At 40.3% G+C, this 16,217-nt stretch overlaps 2 protein-coding genes across 3 annotated transcripts in view; both read right to left on the bottom strand.

The window, feature by feature from the left end:
* The window catches only part of LOC131342924 (protein disulfide isomerase CRELD1), a 10,557-nt gene extending 7,661 nt beyond the window's left edge, over positions 1–2,896 (bottom strand). The window contains exon 1 of the mRNA XM_058374241.1: positions 2,593–2,896. The gene's annotated coding sequence lies outside the window, so the exon portion shown is untranslated. The remainder of the gene's footprint in view (positions 1–2,592) is intronic.
* A 987-nt stretch (positions 2,897–3,883) lies between these two features.
* On the bottom strand, positions 3,884–15,857 carry il17rc (interleukin 17 receptor C). 2 transcript variants are annotated; one of them, XM_058374233.1, is made up of 15 exons: positions 15,414–15,449; positions 14,540–14,671; positions 13,992–14,220; positions 13,361–13,461; positions 12,377–12,476; positions 11,693–11,725; positions 10,253–10,374; positions 9,408–9,461; positions 9,094–9,163; positions 8,560–8,783; positions 7,086–7,142; positions 6,943–6,988; positions 6,752–6,847; positions 6,294–6,332; positions 3,884–5,825 (listed from the first exon to the last, which is right to left on the bottom strand). In XM_058374233.1, the coding sequence occupies exons 1-15, from the start codon at positions 15,432–15,434 to the stop codon at positions 5,107–5,109; spliced, it is 2,043 nt and encodes a 680-aa protein (XP_058230216.1). In that variant the 5' UTR covers positions 15,435–15,449; the 3' UTR covers positions 3,884–5,106. The 2 variants fall into 2 exon arrangements, with proteins under 2 accessions (XP_058230216.1, XP_058230217.1); XM_058374234.1 differs by lacking the exon at positions 15,414–15,449 and adding an exon at positions 15,624–15,857 and having other exon boundaries at positions 3,885–5,825; positions 14,540–14,668.
* Between the last annotated feature and the right edge of the window lie 360 nt (positions 15,858–16,217).

Raw genomic sequence — 16,217 nt, 5'->3', positions numbered from 1 at the left:
GCACTCTGTCCAGGGTGTATCCTGCCTTGATGCCCGATGACGCCTGAGATGACCCCCGTGACCCGAGAATAGATCGGATAAGCGGTACAGACAATGAAATGAAAAAAAAAATTGTGTTTATCTTGTTTCCTCTGCATGTGTTTTGCTGGAATTATAAAGTTCTCCCAGATATCTACCACATATATATACAGTATATATATATATATATATATATATATATATATATATATATATATATATATATATATATATATATATATATATATATATATATATACACTTTATTGATCCCATGAGGAAATTTCTTGTATTAAAGCTTAGTCAGTTACAATATAAACTATATTGCCAAAGGTTTTGGGACACTGCCCCTTAGTTCCAGTGTTCAGCTTCATACCAAGAGATTTTGGACAATTTCAAGTTCCCAACTTTGTGGGAACAGTTTGGGGATGACCCCTTCCTGTTCCAACATGTGCAACAGGGCACAAAGCAAGGTCCATAAAGACATGGATGAGTGAGTTTGGTGTGGAGGAACTTGACTTGAGTCCTGACCTCAACCCTATAGAACACCTTTGGGATGAATTAGAGTGAAGACTGACAGCCAGGTAAAACCTGGGACGTCTGCCTTTACATGGACATGAATGTAATATGGAGTTGTCCCGCCCTTTACCCTTTACCACAAGGTTTAGGAGTGTGTTTATGGGAATTTTTGACCGTTCCTCTAAAAGCACGTTTGTGAGGTCAGGCACTGATGTTGGACAAGAAGGTCCGGCTCACAGTCTCTGCTCTAATTCATCCCAAAGGTGTTCTATGGGGTTGAGGTCAGGACTCTGTGCAGGCCAGTCAAGTTCATCCACACCAAACTCACTCATCCATGTCTTTATGGACCTTGCTTTGGGCACTGGTGTGCAGTCATGTTGGAACAGGAAGGGGTCATCCCCCAAAAAAACAACACCTGAATTCAATGATTTGGAGGGGTGTCCCAAAACTTTTGGCACTATAGTGTACAACATGCACACACACAAAAATAAAATGTAAAGTAAATAAATATATATGATGATGTGATGAGAGAAACTCACAATCTTCTCTTCTACAGAAACACAAACAAAATTATCAACTAACTTTTTTCCTAAGACATTTTAAAACCTTACTGCAGCTACATTAAAACTCCACATTCAAGTGAAGAGTATAAACATGTCATTTTAGTCTTGTCCTGTACTGACACACTGCACAATGAAATCCAGCAATAAAAACAACTTTCTCCATCTGTTTAGCTCCACGAGTTCCTCAGCAACACCTGGGAACCTTAAATCAAGAAAACAAACACCAAAATATGCTGAAAAATTGAAAGAATATGGAGTCACAAGAACTAAAGTAGTGTTCAGGACATGGGATCAGGAAATTTACGAAACCTTTGTCCACACTCTCAGATATAAAGGTACTCAGCTGTACTTATGCTTGTTGCTGGCTTGGTAAACAGATGTAGGAGCTTTTTATAGTGTCTTTTACTTAGAAAGGTTCATGTGGTGTAATAATCTTTTACAGCTCTGATCCTTAAGGTCTGATGACACAACTTAAATAAATACACAGGTGAAATACACAAAGTAAACACACGAAAGTCTTGTGGGTGTGGCGAGGAAGAGCGGCCTTAGACTTGGTACCTGAATTCCTGAGACCTGACTGTGCTGCTTCTTGTCTTATCAGTCAAACTGTAGCTTTTGTCACTCTGTTGTCGAATATTGTGTTACGGCTGCAGTTGTGAAGCTGCATTCCACTGTGTTCAAGTGCACACTGAACTTAAACACGCTTAAAGACATGAATAATCTCTGATCGCGAACAGTTAATGCAACGAATTGCAAAAACTGAAAATGGAGTGAAGAAGAGAATGTGAGGAAGATTCCACGTGAAAATGTAAACTACATGCACTGTGTGTGAAAGACGTGTGAAATAAAACGTGTGTCAAAAAAATAATGTGTAAAATCTCTGTGACTTATTCAGTAAGGAAATGAAGCGTGTAGTTTGGGTGTATAAATAAATGTACATGTTGTATCTGAATTCAGCAGAGAACTGAAGAAGAAAATCAGGGCCCATTTAAAAAAAAATCAGGGTTACAGTTTCATCATAAAAAAATATTAATTTGTGAGCAAGTGAGAATAGAACTTAAACTGTTTCAGTGAGTGAAATGTCGATTATTTGATTATTTTAGACATTTACTTCTCCTGTTTGGGATTTAAAGATGTGGATTTTGAGTTTATATTTTTGTTGGGTTTATATTTGTGGTAAGTTTATTTGTGCAGTTCACTTTGACTGGCGTTGTAACTCTGTTCACGCTGTGAGCTGATTGGTTTATTTTGCACACCTGGCCTCGCGCACCTAGGGCTATTTAATAGGCGTGGCTCGGCGCGCGCTCCGCTTCATACCGACAGTCCGCCGGGAAGAGCTTTATTTTCTTTAAGAATCGGATTATTTGGTTTATTGTTTTATGATCTGTTGCCGTTTCCTTGCCGCGTTGCGGTGTGTGTGTGTGTTGTGGCTGCGTTGCACGACGCCAGGACGGTGTAAATGTCGATTTAAGTTTAGAGTTTCTTTTCTTACCTTCTTACGGCTCGCAGTCTTTAATCCATAAAGTACGGTGTGAATTCGGAGTAAAACTCAGTAACTCAATAACTCCGTAAACTCGGTCCTGTCCGGTTTAGACGCCCCGTTCTTCTGTGCACTTTTTCTGTGGGCGGTGAAACACAAGCGCTTTTATTAATAGCCCCAGAAGCGCTGAGGATATTTTTAAAATCCACTGAGAGTCTGAAATGTCCCCCATTACGCCATGAATCCCCATGAACACAACCATGTCCAACACAGAGCAGCACACTGTCCTACACACAAGCGCTTGTGTGCAAAAGTATGTGCACCCCTAATCAACCTCATTTATGGATCAGATCCCCTGGGCAGATCAGACTGCTCTACAGTGAGGAGGAAAAAACAAAAGGAAGTCATGTATAATGATTAACTTTATCTAAACAGTTAAAGGACAAAGACAATTCATCTAAATGTTGTGTAGCAGTAACACAAGTAATAAAACTAGTCTAAAGCTATGTGGATAAATGTTTTCTGGTTTTTGGTTTGTTTTTTACAAACCAAAAAAACTGTGTTGCACTTGCATGTTCAAGTGTGGAGTCAAGCTGTTGAGCCATTATAAGAGATTTAAAAAGAAAAGAAAACTAGTAATAATTCATTATAGTAAAGTATATTTATCAATTCTAAAGGAAAACTTCTGAAACTTGTGAATATTCCTTAAAATGTTAAAAAGTTGTGGTTGAGAAGGTGAGGAAAAAAAAATCAGTTTGTTGGCCAGAGATGGGGCTTTCAGTCTCATCTCCTGTTTTCATTCCTTCTGTGATATTCTGCAGTTTTTGTGATGAGAGAATAAATGAAGTCGATAATAAATTCACTCAAAGTTCATTAAGTATATTAGCAACAGGAAAAGCAAAAAAGAGAAATTTTAAAAATTGGTTTATAACGTTTTGCCCTCACATGGCATCTGTGACTTCAGTCTGTCTTTCAGCATATTTAGAAGAAGAAGAAGAACTGAGGGCATGAAGCCTTTAGTATCGTCACACATACATTACAGCACAGTGGAATTCTTTTCTTTGTATATCCCAGCTGAGGAAGTTGGGGTCAGAGCACAGGGGCAGCTATGATACAGTGCCCGTGGAGCAGAGGGGGCCTTGCTCAAGGGCCCAACAGTATTTGGACTTTTTTCTTTTCTATTTTTCCACGTTACACTTTCTCCATTTGTGGTTTTTGGAGTTTTTTTTCCTTTAAATCAGAAATAAGGATGAAACCTGACAGCTGAACAAAATGACATCCACAATCTTTATCTTCATTGTGTTTATTAAATAAACAGGAGGTAAATAATAGATTAAACACTTCATCGTTCTTCAATAATATATTATTATTAATCCTAAACTTTATCACATTGAGATTTAAAAAAAGCGACACTGTGGCTGTGTGTAAAATCAGACACATTACATATAGATTATATACAGTATTATGCAATAAATGTGTTTCCATATGAATAAACATACACAGGTACAACATTTACATGATTCCTCTCGCAAATGTTAAACAAAACAAAACAAAACAAAAAAAACAACCACTTTCTCTCTGCATCTTTCAGAAACCCCAGGAGGATAAAGAGCAGAGCCTTGTCTGCTGAATTGTTATTTTCTCCTCAGATATGTACGTCCTATGAAGTAGCTTGACTTGCAGTTTTTCAAAAACTTGAATTATCTTTCATCTGCAGGACAAAGTGCGCATTATTTCCTTCCAATAAAACAAGTAAATGCAGAGAATTGACCCAAATTCAGACCCGTGTTTACTGATCAGATCAGAAGATCAGAGTCCATCCTCATCATCCTCCTTATCCTCATGAGTGCTGAGACCAGACCAGCAACAACAAGCTGCACACGTGTTCAGCGAGTCACTAGGAGACCTGCTCTGAATCAGTTAACAGAATATGTGACATTTCCATGAGCTTAGCATTAGACTAGCTTCTGTGTAAAGCTCCAGGAGCAGACGAGGGATGCCATGTTCATCTCAGCTCTGGCGGAAGTGAAAATTCCACACAAATCTCTTCCCTTTTTATATTTCCAAACTTACTTCCACATGTTGAGTTTATCCCATTACTGTGTCCCAATATTGCCTTTCAGCTCACTTCCTCTATGGACCAGAAGCATGGGATACAATGAATTTTTGAAGAATGCTGAAATTATGATATACTGTCAAACAGGTAATGTATAAAATAATGTTCAAATAAATACAAACAGATTGGGATCCGCTGATCTGATGTTAAAACTTTTGTACCAAATCGTTAAAACTGTCTCTGTGTCACTGAGGCGATGGTTGAAGCGTCTTTGGGATGCTGAAGATCTGGCACTTCACATGTATCACTTAGAGGGAAGAAATATTTAGAAATATTGAACTCTGTAAAGGTGGAAAAAGCACAGACACATCTTCACTTAGGAACTGATACTGAGTTCCTGACAGAAGAGAAACATATGAGACGTGTTAATGTTTTCTTCCTTCATTTGTACGTTTTGTACAGACTTCATTTCATGAACCTGGGATCGGGACTTCATCCCTGCTCTGTGAGGTAGAGTTAAGAGGGAGTGTCTCTTCCTCCACGCTCAGCGATTTGACGTGTGTGAGCGTGGACTCGGTACGCGAGCGCTGCTCTTTCCCACAGTTCCTCAGCCTCATCTCCAGCCTCGCCGAGGCTCTCCAGGTCCACAGGAACCTCTTGAGCCGAGCGCCAAAGCTTCTGAGACACCTGGTTTGGAGATTTGCGAGAAGGCGCTGAGACTCTGATGGCAGCTGATATAGCTTCAGGCCTTGAAACAGCTCGGGCAGCTCAAGCGCCTCTGTGTCCAACTGCACCAGAGCGAAGTGCTCAGTGGCGCCACCCTGCAGACGAGCGGAGAAAAGGGAGCTGAGAGCCGAGCTGAAGACGTCGACGTTCCACAGCCAGGATGGTCTGCTCGTCTTGTCGTCTTCGTTCGACACACAGCTCCAGCGCTCAGAGTAGGTTTTGGCTCGGAGCACTGCGTCATGCGAGAGCAGCAGCAGGATTTTGCCGCCACTCGTTTGGACGTGCTGAAGCCGCGAGTACAGCCATGGGGTCGGACCCAGCTTGCTCACTTCGGCCTGGTTCCATAGATCCAGAGAGACGGAGAAGCCGAGATCAGAAAGCCAGGTAGCAAACCAGCACACGGTGTCTGAGAAAGATGGATCAGAACTGGACAAGTGCACAAGCAGCACTTCACCACGGAGACCTGGTGGGGAGAGAGAGAGAGAGAATATTAAATAAAACAAATAAAAAGTGAACACAAAGAAATTAAATAAATAAATATTATTATGTAAAATATTTATATATATATATATATATACACACACACGTGTGTGTGTGTGTGTGTGTGTGTGTGTATGTGTATATATATATATATATATATATATATAAATATTAGATATTATTGTCATAAAATGCATAGAAAAGACAAAAGCAGGAAGAAACAGAAGACATAAGAGCAAAATACTGGGGAAGAAAGGCAAAAACAAATGCAAAGAGGAAGGAAAGAAGGATGGAGGAATGTGGGAAAGAAAAGTCATGAGAAGAAGAAATGAAGGAACTCAAAAGATGTTGGAAGACAGAAACAAGTGAAATAGACACTGACAGAGCTTAATGCAGGGACTGAAACATGGCTGTGTGTGTGTGTGTGTGTGTGTGTGTGTGTGTGTGTTACCTTGGGACTGATGGGTTGGGATGGAGTTTGAAAGCCACTCTGTGAGAAAGAAAGAGAAAGAGAGGGTGAACAACAGCACTTTGTTCACATTCTCTCATACTGAACAGCTCCAAAGAGTAAAGTACATTGCTGGAATTACTTAAATCGTGGGTCGGTCTGTCTCTCTCTCTCTCTCACTCACACACACACACACACACAGATGGCAATACTAGAAGCCTGACAATAAACTTCACCCAAAATGCCACCAACTCTCCACTGGTGGACAGGGTACAGGGGTGCCAATTCAGGGTGCACAGTGACAGTCAGTTATTTGACACCTACAGTGTGGCCCTGTAAGGTTCTCTCTCATATCATCTCACACATAGGAAACAGTTCCTCGTGTTACCCAGGCACAGCTTTGTGTTGTTCTTGAAGGCAGAAAGCCTGGCAAACACACAAGGGTTTTCATCGTCACTCACCTCTGTGTCTGATCCTGAGCACAAAGACCGCCACTATAAGCAGGACTACCAGCAGCAGTGTGACAACCACCAGGCAGATCCAGCGCACCCTAGTGGCTGAGTGGAGAAACAAACATGGCAAAGTTTTACTGTTATTACTATGACGCAAAGAAAGATAGAAATAAGAGAAAGTTGTTTATTCAGACACTCACTGTAATCCTCACAAAAGGGGCCGAACGTTTGTCCGTCCACTTTAAACTGCAAGAAAACACACATACACACAGCTTTTATTCATCCGTACTGATTTATGATGTGACTTGGAGCATCACTCAGGTCTGATGGGAAAGCGTCTTACCATCACACAGGGGGGCAGATTGTTTGTAGTTCTAACGTCCAGAAATGAGTCAGATTTCTGTAATAAAACAGGGCAGCGTCATTAGTGTTGTTAAAACCAAAAACACACACAACAAGCCCTGACGAAGCAACTTTCCTTAACGAAGCCACTAAAGGTGATTCTAGCAATGGCTTGTTGATGCTTTGCTTTTATTTATTTAAAATTATGATGTCACACAGCAAGTGCACACTCTGTAAACACCTCACACACTCATCTCACATCTCTGGTGCTGTGGCCTTTCAGCTGCTTTCACGCTCTTAAATAATATTTTTTGTTTCCGGCAAAGATGCGAGTCAGAATAACTTTCACTTCCACCTCGGAGAAAGTCTGTGATTTGTCTTTCACTCATCTGTGTTTGCCTTTGGTGGAGTTTTGGGGGTATGGCCAAGTGCAAATCAGCTGACCATGTCCTCACCTGATAACATGCAGGTGATTAGCGCTCATCGGTATATACATGTGGGTCTAAAAAAATCTGCGTTTCAGAAACTTTTATAAAGAAATGTTTAGAAAGCAGAAACATTTACACAAAGATTTACTGAACGACTGATAATTGAAGCACTTCAGTAATTTTTTCATTACCCTAGAATCTTAGCAGTGAAATATTTTTTAATTCAGTACACCATAAATCTCCTCATACTCTCTAATAATGAATTGGAGGTAAAAAATGATGCCGCATGGTGTTTTCCCCTTAACCATGACTAAGACATTACCTGTAGCCTGAATAAACAAAGGATTATTATTATTATTATTATTATTATTATTTTAATAATCACACAGGCAGTGTGTCCAAACCTGAACCTTCACACATGCCCTGCATTCCAGCACGCCCCGTTACCATCGCCAACATCACACCCAGCATATTATTTACAAGAACATCAGACTAGTGAACAGACCTGAACTCGCCACACCTTGAAGTGATTTTTTTTCAAACTCTCAGGGCGAGTGGGTAAGTATGTGCACCAACACTACGCTATCAGCTAGCGCTGATGTGCTCTGATATGCTCAGATATTAGAAACTCTTTTGGAGTTTTTTTTTTGGAGCCGCGCTTTATAAAAGCAGATTGCTGAAAATTCTTAACATGGGTGTGAAGTTATTCACATTAAAATCATTAACTTCCTATTCAACCATTAAAAAACCTTTACTAAGGCATAAAAATGATGTTTATTGAAAAATTATATGAATAAATGAAATTACTAATGGGCAGTAATTTGGAGTTTGTTCTGCACTGAACACATGGTTCTTTAAGGGCGCATTGTGTAGTTTTTCAGGGTCTACATGGAACCCTTCTGAGTGGAAACCCTGTGTTTTATGGTTCTGCAAGGAATCCCTGTGTTTTATGTGTGCTGCAGTGATGCTGATGGTGCCACATGAAGAACAGTGCAGATGGGTGTAGAATGCTCACACACTGACTCGCATACACACTCATACACTCACCCACACAGTGCTGATGTTCTCCTCCCACCCCATACTCGTGTTCCTTCTGAATCCCGGCACTTCCCTGCAGCCTCCTCCAACATTCACAGCCATCTGGCATGGCCACACCTCAGCCTCCAGCCTGCAGGGGGCACTCAGGTTCCAGTTCAGAGCCAGACGGCCTTCGTTTGACTCCACGTGTCGGACAGACAGGGACACGTTCCTCATCGCGTTCCTTCTCAACCCTTCAAATTAGTAATTCATTCAAAAAGTATTTATTGAATTACTGGGAGTCTGTGCCACAGGAAAAGCTGCAGATGTGCTTAACGAGGCTTAATTAATAAATTTAGGAAAATTTATTATTGGAAGCAACATATCACTCTATCAGCAATGTTCCTAGAAATGTACACACACACGCTAAACTGGTATTTGTGCTTTTATCAGGTTTCTAACCAGCAGTGTGTTACTGTAGAATAAAATATACACACTATATTTTATATTAATGTATACTTCATAGTATATATTGTATATTATATACAAACTGCTGTATTTTACCTTCTTCTTTCTCAAAGGGGCATTTTTCAGACCGGAAAGATATTTTATCATCTTTGTTTTGCTTCCAAGCCTAACACACACACACACACACACACACACACACACACACACACACACAGAAGATAATAGGGGGAATTAAAAAAACAAAACAAAGAAAACGCTTGAACTAGCTGTGATTTTCAGCAAAATCTTCACTGATCTATGGTCATGTTCTAATTTCTGAAGTTTACACATCTAGTCCAATGATTATTAAATGTTAATATGAACACAAGCTTAGCTCCTACTCCTGAGGTGAGTGTCAGGTGGATCCGTACCTGGAAACACATGCAGTGTGTGACGGCGTGTAGAGGGATGATCCATTCACTCAGCTGCAGAGGAACATCACAACATTTCATTTTAGCACAATCAAAGCTGATCTTTAGTTACAGTTAAAAAACCCCCGACCTGAGTAACATACTCTGTCCTGCGGCATTCAAGAGTCCAGTTATAATGTAACACTGTAGTTGATTTTAAATAGAGACTGTGTAATAATATATATATATATATAAAATATAATACACACTGCATCAAATTGGTCTGCATGGCTGTCATCCCAGAAGGAAGTGTCTACTAAAGATGATGCATAAGAAAGCCTGCATACAGTTTGCTGAAGATAAGCAGATTAAGGACATGGCCAGAACCATATCCTGTGGTCCAATGAGACCAAGATAAACTTATTTGGTTCAGATGGTGTCAAGCGTGTGTGGCAGCAACCAGGTGAGGAGTACAAAGACAAGTGTGTCTCGCCTACAGTCAAGCATGGTGGTGGGAGTGTCATGGTCTGGGCCTGCCTGAGTGCTGCCGGCACTGCGCAGCTACAGTTCATTGAGGGAACCATGAATACCAACATGTACTGTGACATACTGAAGCAGAGCATGATCCCCTCCCTTCTGTCTTTCTTACACAACTGTAACTCTGGATCAAAGTGTGTTAAAAGGAGCTGCTCATTTCAGGCTCTGATCTCTGTTTCCTTTTGATTGCAATGTGATAAAAACAGCTCTCTAAGGTTGAATATGTGCAACACACACTCTAAACAAAGAGCGAAATCAGTGTTCCGTAAAGGAAAGCGTGACAGAGCAAACGGATGTGAGAGGTGTTGAGGCGTCAGCAGCAGTCTCACCTGACACAGGGTCATCCCTTTCCTCTTCACACACAGCTGCAGCGGCACCTCCGGGTCCTCGGGCTCTGCTTTCAGCTCCATCACTCCTCTGACCACGTCAATGTTTGGGGAGATTCTGGGAGCTGTTGCACATTTTAAACACAGCAATTAGTTACGTAATTCTGCTTTAATTTTATGCTCTTTCTGTAGTTTGCCAAATCAAAGAAGCTTTATTGTCACTTCAGCCATATATATCTGATTCAGTACATGGTGAAATAACACAACATTCCTCTTAGACCAGAGGTGATACACAGAACAAAAACAAAGTACAGGTGACATGGACAAACAAAGCTAAACTATACTACAAGGTGCATAAACATACAGCATAAGTGCACAGGATGACAAGGCAGTGCAGACAAACAAGACACACAACACTGACTCTGTGCAAAAGGACAGTGTTTCACAGTGGGTGCAAAGAAGGATAGAAACGGGGTTAGGGACAGTGGAGATAGCAGCAGAAGTACTTATGTTATAACAAATACAAATATTTAAAGTGATGTGTGTATTTAAAGTGAATAGACAAATATTTGAAGTGACGTGTGCATGTAAACAAGATCAGTTTTGTGTGTGTGTGTCCGTGTCCAGCTCAGTTCAGTTGTCTGTTGAGACACCTGATTCCCTTCATTATTCAAGGTGTATTTACACGGTACAACTTTGTGTATGACAAATGGTGAGTTCTTTTGGCTTTGAACTGATACCAAAGACAAAGTTGTGAGAAATTTCACTGAGAGTGTGAGCACTGCCACGGCGCTCGTCTTCAATCCATCACCGAAAATTTCGCCTAAATCAGCTGGAATGGTACAGTGTAAACCCAGCTGAGGTTCACTACACTAACAGCAGAACCATGTTCAAAAAGTACAGGGACATTTTTCACAGATATTCATCATCGTTTTTTTTTTAAAGAGCGAACAAGGTTCTGAGAGATACACACTCTGCTGATACACACAACATTCTCACAAAAGCACATGGAGACATTTATCACAACGTCCATCTCATCATATCATCCAGGCCTAACAGCTAACACCAGCTACTTTAGGAACAAACAACATGAACCTCACTATCTATTATTCACATATCTTCCATGTACAAGGTTTGTACACACATTTTCTACAGGCTCATACTTCCACGGTTCGTGTCTCATAATCTGGACAATGCTATAAACCTGATTCATGTCCCATATGCACTGAGCTGATAGCTGCAATTTATTACGGCATGTCCAGTTAGTCAGTGATCATTAGACAGAGTTAATGACTTAGTATACAGCGCGCGCACACACACACACACACACACACACACACCATCTGATTTCAGTGGGGGATTAATCATCAACCTTCTTTTTGCCTTGGCTGCAGTTGAGGACAAACGAATTGTCCAGGTACAGAAACCAAACCAGATACTCACTTTTACATTCCTTTACATGAGGAGAAGGACACACTGTGGAGGGGGGAAAAAAGAGAAAAACATGTTTAGCATTTCTCATACACTTTACACTGCATGACTTTAAATAGAGCTGGAACCTGTGAGCAGGAAATGTGAAGATGTCTTGAACTTCCTGTCCACCCAAAATGAACAGGTCTAACTACATATGTGCTTCTTAAGATTACTGTAATTGTTCGGTGTGAAGGCTGATAAGCGACTGACACGAGTCAGCCGTGACAACAATGAAGTTTACATGCTTTTTAAACATGTTGTGTTGCTCCAGATCAGTACAGTATTGTAAAAAATCTTAATATTTGACTGGTCTGGTTGCCAGATTTGTTATTTAATCTACATTTAAAATTCATTCATGTATTGTTGGACTAGAAATTCATTAATAACTTAGTTTACATTTAAAACGTTCAGCAGTGATAATAAATAATGGCCCATTGTACACTGTGTCACTGTGGTGTTGTATGATTACTGTTTGATGTTGATATTGTGCACTTGGCCGTGTCTGTGTTTTCAGCTATAGCTCTTTGAGCAAGCAGAAACGAGATCTTTTTGGTTGGTGTCAAACAGTCATGCCAGTTTGTCTCAGAGGATTTACACAGCGCTGCATCGCCACTGAAGCGCGTCTCATGTGATGGAGATGGACTGCAGTCTCACCTGAGGAAGCCAGTGGGACGTGAACTTTCTCAGACATGTTGTTCAGCATGACAGTCACAGTGCTGCCCAGGTACACACCGTCCTGCACCTCCACCATCACCTACACCACAAAATAACAGGCTCTCATGGAGTATCGGACGGCTGGATGAACACTTAAACACTTTTTAGGGAGTGGGCAGTGTTTACAATACTGAGTTAAAAGATTACAAATCTAAAACAGAAAAAAATGCCCCAATGTTTCATGCTGTCATACATTTCATTTTTACCTTCAATTAAACAGGTGGCTGAGGAGAGGTTGACAACAAAACCTTTTTATCTGAATGTATTTCCTTCAAGCAAAACAAAACTCCTTGTTTTTGTAGATGTTCTTAATCCTAATCCTGTCCACTTTTCTGATCGACCCATGTGACTCCAAAGTTAGTATTTTTCTTTTCCCTGATTCTTTCTAACAAACTCATTTCCTTCAGTTTCACAGAATGTTGTCATTTAAACTCCCCTGAGCAGTTTATCCGTAAACTTTAGGCTGTATTATGTTTCGATTTTGCTGTTAGAGATAAAATCACTCCGAGCAAAGGTATTCTTTGTTTGTGAATTCAGATCACTAATCTTATAACACTCATCAGCGGCTGATTTACTGCCACCGCGTCCAAAGGTAACCATCAACAAAGTTGTTGCAGTGTGAGAATCTATTATTATTATTGTGTGCGCTGCCATGGCACTCGCCTATTATCTGGCTGCATGGTGTAAAACTCACAGGGCAGCCAGAAAATACAGAAGTGGCGATGGAGAAGCGTAAATAGAACATGCTAACGGACAGAAAACTTCTCTCATGACCTTTTTCTTCTCTTTGTTTTTTGTTAGTATGCTTCCAGTCCTGAAGTACAGCTCCAGATTAAAATAAAGTGCTAGTGCAGTCCACAGGAACAGAATTAGTGAAAAATCCTGTTTTTTAATTTTAAGTGGTGTAGGGAATCCTTTGCTCACCAGTTCTTCTTGGTTCTTCCGTGTGTTGGATTTCACAATAAAGCTGATCTCATTGCAGGACATGAGATTCGGTGCAGACATGTAGCACAGGATTAAAGCAGCTGCAGGGGGGGGATAGTTTATAAGAAAATATGAGAATGAGGAACCTCAAAAACAAAAGATTTTTATGCGATCACGTGTCAATGGCTGCACGACATTAGGTTCCAATTGCAAAATATTTTTCCTGATAAAGCTTTGCACACTCATCAGCATTGTCTCCACATTCATAATAGAGGTTTTTCTCAAATTTCCCTAATAATCTGCATCTTCACTGACGTCAATTGAATTAATGTAATGTGTCAAGTGAAAATGAGAATGAAAGGAGTTTTATACAGAAAACTGTGGTTTGATTTAAAGCACTAAACGATTCTTTTCACAAATTGTTAACATTTAATAACCACGATATATACTTGTGATTATTCTCAGGATTCTTCACTCAGGTTGTTTTAAGGTCAAGTGACATTTCATGTAAGATAAGATAATCCTTTATTCGTCCTTGGTTCCTTGACCCAGTGAGGAGCCTGGTTTATTTTTAGACATTTGAGAAAATCCTCCTTGTGAAGCTAGCTGAGTATATGCTCTGTGTGCTCACCACTGTCTTCATTTTCTGAATCATCCGGTGTTTCTCCACTGACATCGTCATCGGCAAGGACTCTGAGCTGGATTTGGATCAGGAGACAAACTTTGTGCATTTTTACGCAGATAGCAGGTTCCACACTGAGAGTCAAAACTTCCACCGGCGTGGAAGTGCTAGGTGGAAGTGCACCCTCACATTGAGGAAGCACACAGTTCTTATTAACAACTGTGCATCCTTTCAGACCCTGTCACACACAAAACAGACAACCTCAGTTAAACTGCATATTAACATCACACGATGAAATGTATTCACTTAACCAGACTAGTCACAACGAGGTCAAATCTCTTTTTCAAGAGAGCAAATAACGCTTAACTTTAATATGATTAAAAAACAAGATCACTCAGGTGAAGTCATGACTAACAGGTTAAAACCTGATAATGCAACGAATTTCAAATCACTCCATGACACAGTATCTAAACCTCAGGTTCCTCAGGTGACGTTTCTTTTCTTCAAGGGTAAAAGTTGTAAAAAGTTAAAAATCCTGAGGTGTTTATGCAGCCCACCTGAGAGCAGGTGATGTTGCACTGCGAGTCGTGTTCCATCAGACCTGCTGCACACAGAACAGCTCCAGCCAGCATGAGGAACAGGGGACGCCACGGTGTGGACATGGCTACGGGCATTCGCCTTTCCATCTCCTCAGAGCCAAAAAAAAAGATCAACAAAAAAGTGTAAATGAGTTAATCCTCAGCTGGTAACGACTCTAATGAATAATGCTCAACAGCCGATGTCCTGATATGTTATCTGAAGATTTCGACTGATTATCTGACTTCAACATTTGATGCGTCATTTGCACAGCCCTCGATATTAACTAGGAAAACCAGTGAGAAGATCGAACTAGATTTAACTAGGAAAACCAGTGAGAAGATCGAACTAGATTTAACTAGGAAAACCAGTGAGAAGATCGAACTAGATTTAACTAGGAAAACCAGTGAGAAGATCGAACTAGATTTAACTAGGAAAACCAGTGAGAAGATCGAACTAGATTTAACTAGGAAAACCAGTGAGAAGATCACCAACCCACAAAGCTAGTTAATCTGGCTGTCCCACTTGAACAGATTTGAGATACGCAGTGTATTGTTCTCAGGATTTTCATGGTCCCTGTCAAATGTGACATTTCTAAAAACAAGTCAGGCTTTTGCAATCATTTCTATTTTCTTTTTTAACCATATCATCTGAAACGTGACTGTTTCTGGCGTCGCGGATACAGAGGAACACAAACAAACAAAAATCACGTCGAGTCTAAATCTAACATGAATCTAATATTTAAACGTGTAAATATAAAAATCCCAAACATTTCTTTTTCTGCTTCTTATTTATTTTATTGTATTTTCTTTTTTTTTTTTTTTAGGATCGCGCGGTTTATAATAGGCTAATTACAGAGGTGTCGGAGTGCGACATCAGATTTCTTTTTCAGCTTCGTCGCTCGGACCTCGTCCACTAAAGAGACACACGGGGCATAAAAAAAAACCGTCTGGGCAGCTGAAATCCACTGCTTAGAACCCAAGCCAGTGTTTCATGAAAAAATGAAGAGCTTGTCTATAAAGTAAAATAATAAAAATTGTACACAGATCGTTAATTCGCTCTTACCTGTCGTACGTCTCGAGTTGCGCTCCCAGGTAAGCTCGTGACGCTGGCATTCCCGGAAGTGGGCGTACCTGATACCTGACTCACGGCTAAATTAGTATCATTCCACGTATACGTAAAAAAATAGTGTATAAAACACCTACGACATTATTATTTTCGAGTGGTATCACGTTGGGGGGAATTAAAACATATCTTATGGTTATTATTTTCACCGTCTCGCCAGCTTTCTGAGAATTTTATTTCTATGGAAACGGGTGACGCAGAGAAACCTGAAGTCACGCCCACGGTGAGCCATGCGTACTGCAGTCTTCCTTACTACACAGTATTCCCAATAAACAATGGGCGCGGACTATTGTGCCATACTTTTAAGTAAGGTAGTATGTTTCGGAGCTAAAAAAACAAAAAACATGTACTAGGTGTGTATATTACCGTAAATGCAAGGTAGTTATTACTCGCAGACTAAGACTAGACGAGATCAACTAAATCAACAGCAATCCAGAACACAACTGAAAGCTGAACTGGATTTTCATATCGTGTTGTGACTTATTTCAATGGTGTACAGTTTTTTTTTTTTTTTCAGAATTCAGTATGGCATCC

The sequence above is a fragment of the Hemibagrus wyckioides genome, linkage group LG21, assembly GCF_019097595.1.
Source record: "Hemibagrus wyckioides isolate EC202008001 linkage group LG21, SWU_Hwy_1.0, whole genome shotgun sequence".
Taxonomy (NCBI): Eukaryota; Metazoa; Chordata; class Actinopteri; order Siluriformes; family Bagridae; genus Hemibagrus; species Hemibagrus wyckioides.
This window is presented reverse-complemented; position numbering and strand designations above follow the sequence as displayed.